Raw genomic sequence first — 17,528 nt, 5'->3', positions numbered from 1 at the left:
TCTTTTTCTTTCTTACAAATGTGTCATTTACTTTTCTTAAATCCTATTCTATCTTCTCTTGGGTTTTTTTTTTTTTTTTAAGGTATCCAATAGTCGTTCTCAATTTCTTCTTTCTTTGCCTATGTAATGACACCTGGTGTTCCAGACAGAATTCAGCATGCCTGCATATCTTACATTAACAATTCAATCTGTCTTTCTTGAGGTTAAGAAATCCTAAAACATTTATTTAAATTCCTTTTGAAATATTTAAAAATCACATTTTCATTGCTTCCTATAGGATCTATTATAATAGAGACATCTGGTAATTTTTTTTTTCCTTATGAAGCTACATGTATCAAAACGTACATTACCTGGTGTTGACCATATGTTCAGGTTTAGCGAAAAAGGGGCTGCATTGCCATGTAACATTACTGTCACTCTCTCTCCCTAACGTGGTGATTGAACCAATATTTGTCTTCTGGCCATGTAGATGAATATGGACATCGACGTTCACCTTTGTTTTTCCTGAAGTCCTCATTCTGGTCTCAAACACAAAAGGCTGATCACGTGGTCCTTGAAGATGAAATGGATGCCGATCCCTCATCTCACGACTCTTTTGAACCAGTGCCTCCAGAATTCCATGGGAAAGAAGCCATTAGGTAATAAGGCTGCAGGTGGAGAACAGGGCAAAAAGGCAGGAAGCTAAGAGTTAGCACCTGAGGCAGGCAGTTTTCCCTTTTGTGCTCTGTAGACAGTTCCCACCTGTCCTCACCTACGCTGCTTCTATCACTTTCCACCTTGAGTTCAAAGAAAGATCCCTTTACCAACCCCTTACAGCCTAACATTGTTGACATTCACACTAAATAAAAGCTTAAATTTTACCAGCTAAGATAATTCAGCAAAACCCTTGCTTGGATTCAGTCTTTTATTTGTTTCTCTTCATCCTCAGCCTCCCTCGTTGCTTTACTAGGTCTCAGTCATTCATTCTTTGTCCTCACCTCATCTGTCTCCTTTTTCTCTCCTTTTGTTGTCCAGGCTGGAGTGCAATGACGCGATCTTAGCTCACCACAACCTCTGCCTCCTGGGTTCAAGCAATTCTCCTGCCTCAGCCTCCCAAGTAGCTAGGATTATAGGCATGCACCACCATGCCCAGCTAGTTTTGTATTTTTAGTAGAGATGGGGTTTCTCCGTGTTGGTCAGGCTGGTCTCAAACACCCGACCTCAGGTGATCTGCCTGCCTCGGCCTTGCAAAGTGCTGGGATTACAGGCATGAGCCACCGTGCCTGGCCTTTTCTCTCCACTTTTTGAACTTCTCATTTTTCTTCTATTTTTTGTCCTTTAAAAGAAGATGAAAGAGTAAGAAAGAAGGACAAAGAAAAGGCCTAGAGGTAGATACAAAGGGAATTCAGGAAGAGGCGCCCTTCAGAGTTAAGCTTATCTCATTCTGTGTGACAACAAAATGTCCATTGTGTTTGGTGCTGGTGACTTTATTTCTAGATATGAGAAAATAGGAAGAAAATCCTTAAGATCCCTGACTATCCAAGTCATACCCATCGCAATGACCAGCCTGTGCCAGCCCCCTGCGAAATGTCTCAGATTATCCCAGGTTGCTGAACTTCTAAAGAGGCTATTTCATTTTGTTATTTTAGCCTGTTCCGTATTTATCTTCCATATTTTTATTTGTTCCATAACTAAGCTAGGTTTACTCTAGCAGAGCAGCTCAGAGCAAAACAGTGGCTTTATTCGATGTGTTTGTGTGTTTCTTTTTGTTCCTCTCTGATCTCTTTAACACCTTGCCCAATTATAGGTGCTATGGAATGATGGTAAAATGGAATTAAAAATAAGAATATCTAATTAAACAGCTTTGCCCAGGAGTGGTGGCTCATATCTATAATCCCAACACTTCGGGAGGCTGAGGCGGGTGGATCACTTCAGCTCAGAAGTTTGAGACCAGCTTGGGCAACATGGCAAAACCTGGTCTCCACTAAAAACACAAAAATTAGCCAAGCATGGTGGTGCACACCAGTAATCCCAGCTACTTGGGAGGCTAAGGCCCAAGAGTCGCTTGAACCCAGGAAGCAGAGGTTGCAGTGAGCCGACATTGTGCCACTGCACTCCAGCCTGGATGATAGAGCAAGACTCTCCCTCAAAAAAATAAAAAATAAAAATCTAATTAAACAGCTTTATATGAATAGAGACTGAATATTTTATGAATAGTAGATGATAAAATAAGAAACATAAATTTGATTTGGCTTATGGATTATACACTTACCTGGTAAAATAAAACCATGCAGATTTAAGGGCCTCAGATTCCAGACCTATAATAGTACCCAGCATAAGTTAATTTCATTCCTTTATTTCATTCCTTTCTATAGCCATCATCACCATGTAACCAATGTCATCTTATATGCACTGTACATGCAAGATGAAATATTTCATTTACCTTCCAACACAGTCCTAAAGCCCTGCAAATTTTCAGGTTGTGAAACCTGAAACTTCATGACCTGGAATAAATACGTTGGTTAAGGTAACAGAGCCCTAGGTGGTTGTAATGGGATAAGCTTAGGTGGGCAGTACTGTGAACCTCATGCTCTTGCTATTATGATACATTGATCGTCCTTCTTACTGTAGCTCTTAATGAACCCTTGGAGACCTTGAATCAGGATAGCCAAAGATCTTTCCAACCTGTGCCAGTGGTTCACAGGAGCCTTTGGGTACCTGATGTCCGTGTCATCTCTTGGTCTAGCTTCCTTAGCTTTGCAACTTAGAGGTGATCCTGTTCTCCAATACTAATATTAGCTTTTACCCCAATCTATGGAACCTTTGCTTATAGGTCCCAAGCACAGTTAAATTCTTATAACTCCTCACATGATGCCAATGTGCAGACAGGGTTGGCAAGCAGTATTCTAGCTGATTCTGTCACACAACTATGACTGCATGACAGTGAAGACCTAGATCTTCATGTACCTTGAAGATAAGATTCGTCCAATCCTGTCTACCAAACTGGAAATTACAAACTGTATAGGAAATTGTCACTTGGAAATATGTTTTCTTTTTTTTCAGAATCAGAAATGTTACAAAAGAATATAAAGGAAAGCCTGATAAAATAGAAGCCTTGAAAGGTAAAAAAAAAAAAAAAAAAAAAAAAAAAAAGAGAGAGAGAAAATATTTATTGTATTAATATTGATTTCCTGATTTTAATTCAGCTTCGCTTTCAGTGAGTAATCAGTGGCGGTATTTCAGGCTTGAAAAGAGTTATTTGAACTACGTAATATTTTTTTTCTAACATATTGCTTCTACTTTATACAAGTTGGAAAAAAATGAATATGTTTTAGATACAGATGTATTTAGAATCAATACTGGGTAATATTGAGGTAGTCTAAGGATATTCTGGGTTTTTTTTTTTTTCTACAAACTCAAGTTTGTCTTCTGTAATCCAAAAGCTATTGGTAGATACCGTATGTTTTTCTTTTGTGTGAAAATGTCACTTACCTCAAAGGAATTTTAGTCATGTAATAATTTACCATTCATCTATTCTTCCATTTAATAAATACTAACATTGACCTACCATATGCAGGAAATGTCAATGAACCTATTATATAGACATGTTTCATTCACTTAAACTAAGTCATTTCAAAATTTCAAAAGAAGCTATTTTGAGAAATAAGTTTATAGAGGGAACTTTTAATGTTTTATTTTGAATTTAACAACTCACTATATTTATATATAGAAAAGACAACCATTCAAGGAAATAAATAATGATTCATTGGCTCCATAATAGAATTTTGTCTGTGGTTTTAATTGTTTTTCTTCCTTTTTCTCCGCCTCTTTTTTTCATCCCTTTATCTTATCTTTCTTTCCTTTCCTTTTTTCTTCCTAGATCTGGTATTTGACATTTACGAAGGCCAAATCACTGCAATACTTGGTCACAGTGGAGCTGGAAAGTCAACACTGCTAAACATTCTTAGTGGGTTGTCTACTCCCACCAAAGGTACAAACTAGTTTGTTTTCAAAGTCAACTGACAAATAAATCAGCTGTTAATATAAAGTTCTTTCAAGTGTTAATCACAAACACACATATCTAGGGAAAAACTGAATTTCATTTAATAGTAATATTCTACAGAAGTATGTAATATTTAATTGGTATACTGCATATGGAATCTGAGTACTTCATAATAATTATTTTCATGGTCATTAGTTACCATTTGGCATTCCAGCTTGTATCTTTCAGCTCTTTTTTCTTTTCTTTTTTTTTTTTTTTGGCAATAAGGTTTTTTTTAAATTTTTTTTTAATTTTTATTTTAGGTTTGGGGGTGCATGTGAAGCTTTGTTACATAGATAAACACATGTCATGGGGGTTTGTTACACATATTATTACATGAACCAGGTATTAAGCCCAGTACCCAATAGTTATCTTTTCTGCTCCTCTCCCTCCTTCAACCCTCCCTCATCAAGTAAACCCCAGTGTCTGTTATTTGCTTTTTTGTGTTCATAAGTTCTTATCATTTAGCTCCCTCTTATAAGTGAGAACATATGGTATTTCATTTTCTGTTCCTGCATTAGTTTGCTAAAGATGATAGCCTCCAGCTCCACCCAAGTTCCCGCAAAAGATATGATCTCGTTCTTTTTTATAGCTGCATAATATTCCATGGTGTATACATACCCCCATTTTCTTTATCTAGCCTGTCTTTGATAGACATTTAAGTTGATTTCATGTCTTATTGCTTCCCATGATTCTGTGGGTTGACTGGGCAGTTTTTCTATTCTGGACCAACGTGACTGGGGCTGGATGATTTACCATGGCCTCACTCACATATCTGGGACTTCTGTTAGGGTGGTTGTCTGTCTCTTCCCACATGGAAATACATCTTTCAGAAGGCCCACTAGGATTCTTCACCCAATGATCCACATGATCCCAGCAGCAAGCAAAGACAAATCACTAGGTAGAAGCTCTTCATCAGACTCTGCTTGTATCACATTTGCTAGCATCCTACGGGGTATACAGGCAAAGCTAAATGTGAGGGGTAGACAAAGAGACTACACCTTGATGGGAAAAGCTGCAGATGGAAACAGTTTTTCAGTATACTATGCAACTAAAGTAGAAGTTTCTAATGCCTGAATTGTATAAACTATGAAGATAAAGTCATACATACAACATTTAATTATCAGTGATTTTATTAAGAAATATCTTAAGCCTTATCTTGATATTAACTTTTCCTTTGTTACAGGTTCAGTAACCATCTATAACAATAAGCTTTCAGAAGTGGCTGACCTAGAAAATCTCAGCAAGCTGACTGGAGTTTGCCCACAATCCAATGTGCAATTTGACTTCCTCACTGTGAGAGAAAACCTCAGACTCTTTGCTAAAATAAAAGGGATTCTGCCACAAGAAGTGGATAAAGAGGTACATGAATAGCTGGGCGTGGTGGCTCATGCCTGTAATCCCAGCACTTTGGGAGGCCAAGGCTGACGGATCACGAGATCAGGAGATCAAGACCATCCTGGCTAACACAGTGAAACCCCGTCTCTACTAAAAATACAAAAAGATTAGCCGGGCATGGTGGTGGGTGCCTGTAGTCCCAGATAGTCAGGAGGCTGAGGCAGGAGAAAGGCGTGAACCCGGGAGGCGGAGCTTGCAGTGAGCGGAGATTGAGCCACTGCACTCCTGCCTAGGTGACAGAGTGAGACTCCATCTCAAAAAAAAAAAAAAAAAAAAAAAAAAGAGGTACATAAAGGTGTTAGAGTTAATGTGTTGGTCAAAATGAGATTATTAAAACCTGTTTGCACTGAGTTTTAATTTTAAATTATTTGTGTGCAAATCGTTGTACAATTGTTGGACAAGAAAATCCGATTTAAACAATAGCTAACAATGCATACAATTTACAATGTGCCAAGCATATCCTTAACTTTTAATCTAATAAATCATTTATTCTTCATAGCAACCCTATAAGATAGGTGCTATTATTATCCCTATCTTATACATGTGGTTCAAGAGAGCAAGTAACTTGACCAACTTACTAGTTAATGTGCGTGACATTCAAACCCGGGAAGTTTGGCTCCAGTGTTTGTGCTTTTTTTTTTGAGATAGAGTTTTGTTCTTGTCGCCCAGGCTGGAGTGCAGTGACCCTATATCGGCTCACTGTAACTTGTGCCTCCCAGGTACAAGCGATTCTCCTGCCTCAGCCTCCTGAATAGCTGGGATTACAGGCACGCACCACCATGCTTGGCTAATTTTTGTATTTTTAGTAGAGATGAGGTTTCACCATGTTGGCCAGGCTGGTCTCGAACTCCTCACCTCGTGATCTGCCCACCTCGGCCTCCCAAAGTGCTGAGACTACAGGCGTGAGCTGCTGAGACTACAGGCGTGAGCCACTGCGCCTGGCCCAGTGTTTGTGCTTTTAACCATTTACACTTTACAGCCTTGTATTTATAAATTTTTAAAAAAGGAATAAATTTGGTGTATGACATAAATGCTGTCTTTTGGTTAGATACAGAGAGTTTTGCTGGAATTGGAAATGAAAAATATTCAGGATGTTCTTGCTCAAAACTTAAGTGGTGGACAGAAAAGAAAGCTAACCTTTGGGATTGCCATTTTAGGAGATCCTCAGGTGAGTCACACTGAATTTGCAGGTGAATTCAAATTTTAAAAAATGGGAACTTTTGGTAATCGTTCAAATATTTTATTTGCAAACAACATGTGCTATAAAATATTCATCATAGAACATTATCTACATAGAGTATCTAAATCCTAACCATAATGTTCTGTTCCATATAATTCATATGGTTTTTGCACTGTTTTCTGGAAGAACTTCACCTTTGTGGAAAACCGCTTTATATACTTTCCTTGTTTATAGATTTTCCTGTTGGATGAACCAACTGCTGGATTGGATCCCTTTTCAAGACATCAAGTATGGAACCTTCTGAAAGAACGCAAAACAGACCGCGTGATCCTCTTCAGCACCCAGTTCATGGATGAGGCTGACATCCTGGCGGGTAATCACTGGTTTCTGTTAAGTACCCTGAGGAGGACTTTAAGAGATCTCAAAAATATGGATTGTTCTCTGAACAGTTCTATTTTGTAATTCGGCAATCTAGCTGTATCTGGTAAATTGGACGGCTGGTGGTAATTTAACCTGGACACAAAGCCTCTTGCAACCATTTCAGTGTATCTTGTAGAATTTTGTGTAATTTGGTCACATAGAAGCATGCTCTGCCAGGAAACTCGCTTATTGAAAACTAAGTGAAGTTTAGATTCTAAGAGATCAATCCTTTTACTCAGAATTGAGGGAAATCCACTTGAAATATTCAAATGATTTTTAATGTTTCATCTGTTAAAATATATAATGGGATAATTTTCTATATTAGAACATATATCCACAAAATTTAACCTCCCTGATGGGATGGATTGCAAAACACGGTGTGTAAACGAGATTAAAATGTATCTATTTCATTGAGTTGTTATCAAGCCCTGCATTTAAAACCTTAGAAGCTCCTGAATTAAAGTTTGATTATATAGATGATTATCTGTCGTTTCTTGCAAATGAATGGGCCACTTTTTAACAAACTTTCTTCTTTGCTCTTCTTTTTCAGACAGGAAAGTATTTCTCTCCCAAGGGAAGCTAAAGTGTGCGGGTTCTTCTTTGTTTCTAAAGAAGAAATGGGGGATTGGATATCACTTAAGGTAAGGCCACTTAAGAAGACTGGGAGTAAATGAGAACTGGTCTAGTGTAACGCATGATGCTTGAAGCAAAACATTACAACACATAAGAAAAACTTTTATTATTACACACAGGTGTTTGTATAAACATATATACATATGTGTGTCTACCTAGTTAGTATGTATACGTAAGAGATATTGATCTGGAGAGTTTAGATATTGAGAATTTATCTAAAAAGTTTAGATAAATATGGTTTAAAAATATATATCTGCAACACAGTTTTTATTAACGGAGGTATATATTAAGGGCACCTTTTCAACTGATGCACTTGTATTTTACACCTTCTTCATCTCTCACCCAGGGTGTTAATATATTCTTATGTTGGCTACTTGCTTCCACTCCTCCTAGATCTTCCTCTTTCTTGTTCTTCTCCTCCTGTCCATCCTCTTCATTTTATTATCTTTATTTTGAATAGCAGCATATTCTAGCTGTAATTTATTGAGTGACTCAGATATGATACTTAACATTATTTTACTTAAATCCTCTATTTTTAACTTTTAATTTTATGGGTACATAGTAGGTGTGTATATTTATAGGGTACGTGAACTATTTTGATACAGGCATACAGTCCATAATAATAACATCCAGATAAATGGGTATTCATCACCTCAAGCATTAATCATTTCTTTGTGTTATAAACATTCCAGTTATACTCTTTTAGTTATTTTAATATATGTTGACTGTATTCAACAATATATTGCACATATTAATATAGTCTGTATAGTCATATTAATATATTATACATGTAATATAATCTGTGAAGAATGTCACAGTAATATAATTATATTCACATGTAATATAATCTGTGAAGAATGTGCTATCAAATACTAGATCTCATTCTACTAACAATATTATCGTGCCCATTAACCCCACTACCCTTCCCAGCCTCTGGTAACCATCCTTCTACTCTATCTCCATGAAATCAATTGTTTGAATTTTTAGCTCTCGCAAACGAATGAGAACATATAAAGTTTGTCTTTCTGTGCCTAGTTTATTTCACTTAATATAATGATCTCCATTCCATCCATGTTGTTGCAAATGACAGAATCTCATTCTTTTTATGGCTGAATAGTACTCCATTGTGTGTATGTAACACATTTTCTTTACCCAACCGTCTGTTGACGGACACTTAGGTTGCTTCCAAGTCTTGGCTCTTGTGAATGGTGCATCAATAAACATGAGAGTGCAGATATTTCTTTGACATACTGATTTCCTTTCTTTGGGGTATATACCTAGTAGTGGGATTGCTGGATCGTGTGGTAACTCTTGTTTTTAGATTTTTGAGGAACTTCCAAACGTTGTCTATAATGGCTGCACTAATTTACATTACCACCAGCAGAGTACCATGATTCCCTTTTTTCCACATCCTTGCCAGCTTTTGTTATTGCCTGTCTTCTGGATAAAAGCCATTCTAACTGGGATAAGATGATATCTCACTGTAGTTTTGATTTGCATTTCTCTGATGATCAGTGGTGTTGAGGGTTTTTTCATATGCCTGTTTGTCATTTGTATGTCTTCTTTTGAGAACTATCTATTCAGATATTTTGTCCATTTTGAATTGGATTATTAGATTTTTTCCTATTAAGTTGTTTGAGCTCTTTATATAGTCTGATTATTAATCACTTATTAGATGGATAGTTTGAAAATATTTTCTCCTACTCTATGAGTTGTCTCTTTACTTGACTGATTGTTTGCTTTGTCATGCAGAAGCTTTTTAACTTGATGTAATTTCATTTGTCCATTTTAGCTTTGGTCACCTCTGCTTGTGGGGTAGAGAAATCTTTATCCAGATCAACGCCCTGGGAAGTTTCCCCAATGTTTTCTTGTAGTAGTTTCCTAGGTTGAGGACTTATAAGTAAGTCTTTAATCCATTTGGATTTGATATCTGTAAACAGTGAGAGATAGGAGTCTAGTTTCATTCTTCTGCATATGGATATCCAGTTTTCTTAGCACCATTTATTGAAGAGACTTTCCCCAAGGTATGTTCCTGCTCCTTTGTTGAAAATGAGTTTACTGTAGATGTATGGATTTATTTCTGCATACTCTATTCTGTTCCATTGGTCTATGTGTCTGTTTTTATGCCAGTACCATGCTGTTTTGGTTATTATAACTCTGTAGTATAATTTGAAGTCAGATGATGTGATTCCTTCAGTTTTGTTATTTTTGCTGAGAATGGCTTTGTCTATTCTGGGCCGTTTTTGGTTCCATATAAATAGTAGTTTGTTTTTTATTCTGTGAAGAATGTCATTGGTATTTTAATAGAGATTGTGTTGAATAAGTAGATTGCTTTGGGTAGTATGAACATTTTAACAATATGGATTCTTCCAACCCATGAGCATAGAATATGTTTCCTTTTTTGTGTCCTCTTCAATTTCTTCCATCAATGTTTTATGGTTTTCACTATAGAGATCTTTTACTTCTTTGGTTAAGTTTATCACTAGATATCTTATTTTATTTGTAGCTATTGTCAATGGGATTACTTTCTTGATTTCTTTTTCAGCTAGCTTGCGTTAGCATATAGAAATGCTATTGATTTTCGTATATTGATTTTGTAACCTGCAACTTTACTGACTTTGTTTATCAGTTCTAATAGCTTTTTGGTATAGTTTTTAGGATTTTTCAAATATAAGATCATATCATTTGCCCACAAGGATGATTTGATTTCTTCCTTTCCGTTTTGGATGCCCTTTTTTTCTGCCTCTTGTCTGATTGCCACAGCTAGGACTTCCAGTACTATGTTGAATAACAATGGTAAAAGTGGGCATAATTGTTCTGTTCCAGATCTTAGAGAAAAGGCTTTCCCCCAATGAGTATGATACTATCTGTAGGTTTGCCATATATGGCTTTTATTTTGTTGAGACACGTTCCTTCTACACCCAGCTTTTTGAGGGTTTTATCATGAAGAGATGTTGAATTTTATTAGTTGCTTTTTCAGCATCAGTTGAAGTGATCATATCTTTTTTGCCCTTTATTCTGTTGATATGATGTCTCACATTGATTTCCATACACTGAACCATCCTTGAATCTCTGGGATAAATCCAACCGTGACCAAGATGAATGATCTTTTTAATGTGTTGTTGAATTCAGTTTGCTAGTATTTTGATGAGGATTTTCACATCAATATTCCAGTAGTATTGGCCTGTAGTTTTCTTTTTTTGATGTGTCTTTGGTGATCAGGGCAATACTGGCCTCATAGAATGAGTTTCAAAGTATCCCCTCCTCCTCTATTTTTCAGAATAATTTTGAGTAGGATTGGTATTAGTTATTCTTTAACTATTTGGTAGAATTCAGCAGTGAAGCTATTAGGTTCCTTGCTTTTCTCTGCTGGAAGACTTTTTATTATGGCTTTAATCTTGTTAGTTGTTATTGGTATGTTTAGGTTTTGGATTTCTTCATGGTAGACTGTACATGTCTAGGAATTTGTCCATTTCTCCTAGGTGTTCTAATTTATTGACATACAGTTGCTCACAGTAGCCACTAATGATCATTCGAATTTCTGCAGCATCAATTGTTATTTCTCCTATTTACCTCTGATTTTATTTATTTTTGTCTTTGCTCTTTTTTTTTTTTTTTTTTTTTTAGTCTGGCTAAAAGTTAGTCCATTTTGTTTAACTTTTCAAACTTTTCAACTTTTTGTATTGTTTATTTCATTTCAATTTTATTTATTTCTGCTCTGATGTTTATTATTTCTTTTATTCTGTGACTTTTGGGTTTGGTTTCTCTTGCTTCTCTAATTCTTTAAGAAATGTCGTTAGGTTGTTCATTTGAAGTTTTTCTGTCTTTTTGATATAAGCACTTGTTGCTATAAATTCTCCATTTAGTAATGCTTCCACTGTATTCCATTGGTTTTGGCATGTTGTGTTTCCATTTTCATTTGTTTCAATAAAGTTTTCAATTTCCTTTTTAATTTCTTCCTTGACCCACTGGTCATTCTAACACATATTATTTAATTTCCATGTGTTTGTATAGTTTCCAAAGTTCCTCTTGTATTGCTTTCTAGTTTTATTCTATTGTGGTCAGAGAAGCTATTTGGTATAATTTCAATTTGAAAAACAAAATTAAGTCTTGTTTTGTGGCTAGCATATCATCTATCCTTGAGAATGATCCATGTGCTAAGGAGAAGACTGTGTATTCCACAGCCATTGGATAAAATATTCTATAATTATTTATTAGGTCCATTTGGTCTATAGTGCACATTAAGTCCAATGTCTTTGATTTTCAGTCTGGATCATCTGTCCAGTGCTGAAAGTAGTGTGTTGAAGACTCCAGCTATTATTATATTGGGTCTCTCTCTCTCTCTCTCTCTCTCTATCTGTCTGCCTTTAGCCTTAATCACATTTGCATTACATATCTGGGTGCTCCAGTGTTGGGTGCACATATATTTACAATTGTTGTATCTTCTTACTGAATTGACTCTTTTATCATTATGTAGTGACATTCTTTTTCTCTTTTAATGGTTTTTGTCTTGAACTCCACTTTGTCTAACATAAAGATATCTATTTCTGCTCTTTTTTGTTTTCTATTTGCATGGAATGTTCTCTGTTATTATCCCTTGAATAAACTTTCTATCCTTATCTCTTTATCTCCTCCTTAAGGCCAAAGACTCTTATACTTGCCCTCTGGAGGCTATTTGTTAGATCTTGTAGGCATGCTTCATTCTTTCTAATTCTTTTGTCTTTTGTCTCTTCTGAGTATTTTCTTTTTTTTTTCTTTTTTTTCTTTTTTTTTTTCTTTTTTTTTAAAATTTATTTATTATTATTATTCTAGGGTACATGTGCATAACGTGCAGGTTTGTTACATATGTATACTTGTGCCATGTTGGTGTGCTGCACCCATCAACTCGTCAGCACCCATCAACTCGTCATTTACATCAGGTATAACTCCCAGTGCAATCCCTCCCCCCTCCCCCCTCCCCATGATAGGCCCCTGTGTGTGATGTTCCCCTTCCTGAGTCCAAGTGATCTCATTGTTCAGTTCCCACCTATGAGTGAGAACATGCGGTGTTTGGTTTTCTGTTCTTGTGATAGTTTGCTGAGAATGATGGTTTCCAGCTGCATCCATGTCCCTACAAAGGACACAAACTCATCCTTTTTGATGGCTGCATAGTATTCCATGGTGTATATGTGCCACATTTTCTTAATCCAATCTGTCACTGATGGACATTTGGGTTGATTCCAAGTCTTTGCTATTGTGAATAGTGCTGCAATAAACATACGTGTGCATGTGTCTTTATAGCAGCATAATTTATAATCCTTTGGGTATATACCCAGTAATGGGATGGCTGGGTCGTATGGTACATCTAGTTCTAGATCCTTGAGGAATCGCCATACCGTTTTCCATAATGGTTGAACTAGTTTACAATCCCACCAACAGTGTAAAAGTGTTCCTATTTCTCCACATCCTCTCCAGCACCTGTTGTTTCCTGACTTTTTAATGATCGCCATTCTAACTGGTGTGAGATAGTATCTCATTGTGGTTTTGATTTGCATTTCTCTGATGGCCAGTGATGATGAGCATTTTTTCATGTGTCTGTTGGCTGTATGAATGTCTTCTTTTGAGAAATGTCTGTTCATATCCTTTGCCCACTTTTTGATGGGGTTGTTTGTTTTTTTCTTGTAAATTTGTTTGAGTTCTTTGTAGGTTCTGGATATTAGCCCTTTGTCAGATGAGTAGATTGCAAAAATTTTCTCCCATTCTGTAGGTTGCCTGTTCACTCTGATGGTAGTTTCTTTTGCTGTGCAGAAGCTCTTTAGTTTAATGAGATCCCATTTGTCAATTTTGGCTTTTGCTGCCGTTGCTTTTGGTGTTTTAGACATGAAGTCTTTGCCCATGCCTATGTCCTGAATGGTACTACCTAGGTTTTCCTCTAGGATTTTTATGGTATTAGGTCTAACATTTAAGTCTCTAATCCATCTTGAATTAATTTTCGTATAAGGAGTAAGGAAAGGATCCAGTTTCAGCTTTCTACTTATGGCTAGCCAATTTTCCCAGCACCATTTATTAAATAGGGAATCCTTTCCCCATTTCTTGTTTCTCTCAGGTTTGTCAAAGATCAGATGGCTGTAGATGTGTGGTATTATTTCTGAGGACTCTGTTCTGTTCCATTGGTCTATATCTCTGTTTTGGTACCAGTACCATGCTGTTTTGGTTACTGTAGCCTTGTAGTATAGTTTGAAGTCAGGTAGCGTGATGCCTCCAGCTTTGTTCTTTTGACTTAGGATTGTCTTGGAGATGCGGGCTCTCTTTTGGTTCCATATGAACTTTAAAGCAGTTTTTTCCAATTCTGTGAAGAAACTCATTGGTAGCTTGATGGGGATGGCATTGAATCTATAAATTACCTTGGGCAGTATGGCCATTTTCACGATATTGATTCTTCCTATCCATGAGCATGGTATGTTCTTCCATTTGTTTGTGTCCTCTTTTATTTCACTGAGCAGTGGTTTGTAGTTCTCCTTGAAGAGGTCCTTTACATCCCTTGTAGGTTGGATTCCTAGGTATTTTATTCTCTTTGAAGCAATTGTGAATGGAAGTTCATTCATGATTTGGCTCTGTGTTTGTCTGTTACTGGTGTATAAGAATGCTTGTGATTTTTGCACATTAATTTTGTATCCTGAGACTTTGCTGAAGTTGCTTATCAGCTTAAGGAGATTTTGGGCTGAGACAATGGGGTTTTCTAAATATACAATCATGTCATCTGCAAACAGGGACAGTTTGACTTCTTCTTTTCCTAACTGAATACCCTTGATTTCTTTCTCTTGCCTAATTGCCCTAGCCAGAACTTCCAACACTATGTTGAATAGGAGTGGTGAGAGACGGCATCCCTGTCTTGTGCCAGTTTTCAAAGGGAATTTTTCCAGTTTTTGCCCATTCAGTATGATATTGGCTGTGGGTTTGTCATAAATAGCTCTTATTATTTTGAGGTACGTTCCATCAATACCGAATTCATTGAGCGTTTTTAGCATGAAGGGCTGTTGAATTTTGTCAAAAGCCTTTTCTGCATCTATTGAGATAATCATGTGGTTCTTGTCTTTGGTTCTGTTTATATGCTGGATTATGTTTATTGATTTGCGAATGTTGAACCAGCCTTGCATCCCAGGGATGAAGCCCACTTGATCATGGTGGATAAGCTTTTTGATGTGTTGCTGAATCCGGTTTGCCAGTATTTTATTGAGGATTTTTGCATCGATGTTCATCTGGGATATTGGTCTAAAATTCTCTTTTTTGTTGTGTCTCTGCCAGGCTTTGGTATCAGGATGATGTTGGCCTCATAAAATGAGTTAGGGAGGATTCCCTCTTTTTCTATTGATTGGAATAGTTTCAGAAGGAATGGTACCAACTCCTCCTTGTACCTCTGGTAGAATTCAGCTGTGAATCCATCTGGTCCTGGACTTTTTTTGGTTGGTAGGCTATTAATTATTGCCGCAATTTCAGAGCCTACTATTGGTCTATTCAGGGATTCAACTTCTTCCTGGTTTAGTCTTGGAAGAGTGTAAGTGTCCAGGAAATTATCCATTTCTTCTAGATTTTCCAGTTTATTTGCGTAGAGGTGTTTATAGTATTCTCTGATGGTAGTTTGTATTTCTGTGGGGTTGGTGGTGATATCCCCTTTATCATTTTTAATTGCGTCGATTTGATTCTTCTCTCTTTTCTTCTTTATTAGTCTTGCTAGTGGTCTGTCAATTTTGTTGATCTTTTCAAAAAACCAACTCCTGGATTCTTTGATTTTTTGGAGGGTTTTTTTAGGTCTCTATCTCCTTCAGTTCTGCTCTGATCTTAGTTATTTCTTGCCTTCTGCTAGCTTTCGAATGTGTTTGCTCTTGCTTCTCTAGTTCTTTTAATTGCGATGTTAGAGTGTCAATTTTAGATCTTTCCTGCTTTCTCTTGTGGGCATTTAGTGCTATAAATTTCCCTCTACACACTGCTTTAAATGTGTCCCAGAGATTCTGGTATGTTGTATCTTTGTTCTCATTGGTTTCAAAGAACATCTTTATTTCTGCCTTCATTTCGTTATGTACCCAGTAGTCATTCAGGAGCAGGTTGTTCAGTTTCCATGTAGTTGAGCGGTTTTGATTGAGTTTCTTAGTCCTGAGTTCTAGTTTGATTGCACTGTGGTCTGAGAGACAGTTTGTTATAATTTCTGTTCTTGTACATTTGCTGAGGAGTGCTTTACTTCCAATTACATGGTCAATTTTGGAGTAAGTACGATGTGGTGCTGAGAAGAATGTATATTCTGTTGATTTGGGGTGGAGAGTTCTATAGATGTCTATTAGGTCTGCTTGCTGCAGAGATGAGTTCAATTCCTGGATATCCTTGTTAACTTTCTGTCTCGTTGATCTGTCTAATGTTGACAGTGGAGTGTTGAAGTCTCCCATTATTATTGTATGGGAGTCTAAGTCTCTTTGTAAGTCTCTAAGGACTTGCTTTATGAATCTGGGTGCTCCTGTATTGGGTGCATATATATTTAGGATAGTTAGCTCTTCCTGTTGAATTGATCCCTTTACCATTATGTAATGGCCTTCTTTGTCTCTTTTGATCTTTGATGGTTTAAAGTCTGTTTTATCAGAGACTAGTATTGCAACCCCTGCTTTTTTTTGTTCTCCATTTGCTTGGTAAATCTTCCTCCATCCCTTTATTTTGAGCCTATGTATGTCTCTGCATGTGAGATGGGTCTCCTGAATACAGCAGACTGATGGGTCTTGACTCTTGATCCAGTTTGCCAGTCTGTGTCTTTTAATTGGAGCATTTAGTCCATTTACATTTAAGGTTAAGATTGTTATGTGTGAACTTGATCCTGCCATTATGATATTAACTGGTTATTTTGCTCGTTAGTTGATGCAGTTTCTTCCTAGCCTCGATGGTCTTTACATTTTGGCATGTTTTTGCAATGGCTGGTACCGGTTGTTCCTTTCCATGTTTAGTGCTTCCTTCAGGGTCTCTTGTAAGGCAGGCCTAGTGGTGACAAAATCTCTAAGCATTTGCTTATCTGTAAAGGATTTTATTTCTCCTTCACTTATGAAACTTAGTTTGGCTGGATATGAAATTCTGGGTTTAAAATTCTTTTCTTTAAGAATGTTGAATATTGGCCCCCACTCTCTTCTGGCTTGTAGAGTTTCTGCCGAGAGATCTGCTGTTAGTCTGATGGGCTTCCCTTTGTGGGTAACCCGACCTTTCTCTCTGGCTGCCCTTAAGATTTTTTCCTTCATTTCAACTTTGGTGAATCTGGCAATTATGTGTCTTGGAGTTGCTCTTCTTGAGGAGTATCTTTGTGGCGTTCTCTGTATTTCCTGGATTTGAATGTTGGCCTGCCCTACTAGGTTGGGGAAGTTCTCCTGGATGATATCCTGAAGAGTGTTTTCCAACTTGGTTCCATTTTCCCCCTCACTTTCAGGCACCCCAATCAGACGTAGATTTGGTCTTTTTACATAATCCCATACTTCTTGCAGGCTTTGTTCATTTCTTTTTCTTCTTTTTTCTTTTGGTTTCTCTTCTCGCTTCATTTCATTCATTTGATCCTCAATCGCTGATACTCTTTCTTCCAGTTGATCGAGTTGGTTACTGAAGCTTGTGCATTTGTCACGTATTTCTCGTGTCATGGTTTTCATCTCTTTCATTTCGTTTATGACCTTCTCTGCATTAATTACTCTAGCCATCAATTCTTTCACTTTTTTTCAAGATTTTTAGTTTCTTTGCACTGGGTACGTAATTCCTCCTTTAGCTCTGAGAAATTTGATGGACTGAAGCCTTCTTCTCTCATCTCGTCAAAGTCTTTCTCCGTCCAGCTTTGATCCGTTGCTGGCGATGAGCTGCACTCCTTTGCCGGGGGAGATGCGC

General features: G+C 37.0%; 1 protein-coding gene across 2 annotated transcripts in view; it reads left to right on the top strand.

Annotated features, from left to right (window-relative positions):
• The window catches only part of LOC105469055 (ATP binding cassette subfamily A member 8), an 85,102-nt gene that overhangs the window by 26,399 nt on the left and 41,175 nt on the right, over positions 1 to 17,528 (top strand). Inside the window, exons 10-16 of one of the 2 annotated variants that reach the window (XM_071083512.1) lie at positions 470 to 638; positions 3,043 to 3,101; positions 3,860 to 3,970; positions 5,208 to 5,317; positions 6,468 to 6,587; positions 6,834 to 6,972; positions 7,570 to 7,660. In XM_071083512.1, the coding sequence (XP_070939613.1) occupies positions 470 to 638; positions 3,043 to 3,101; positions 3,860 to 3,970; positions 5,208 to 5,317; positions 6,468 to 6,587; positions 6,834 to 6,972; positions 7,570 to 7,660 (799 nt within the window). Of the gene's footprint in view, positions 1 to 469; positions 639 to 3,042; positions 3,102 to 3,859; positions 3,971 to 5,207; positions 5,384 to 6,467; positions 6,588 to 6,833; positions 6,973 to 7,569; positions 7,661 to 17,528 lie in introns of both variants that reach the window. The other variant, XM_011719623.3, reaches the window with a different exon arrangement.

Source organism: Macaca nemestrina, chromosome 17, assembly GCF_043159975.1.
Source record: "Macaca nemestrina isolate mMacNem1 chromosome 17, mMacNem.hap1, whole genome shotgun sequence".
NCBI lineage: Eukaryota > Metazoa > Chordata > Mammalia > Primates > Cercopithecidae > Macaca > Macaca nemestrina.
The sequence above is the reverse complement of the archived record's forward strand: the minus strand, read 5'-3'. Positions and strand labels throughout refer to the sequence as shown.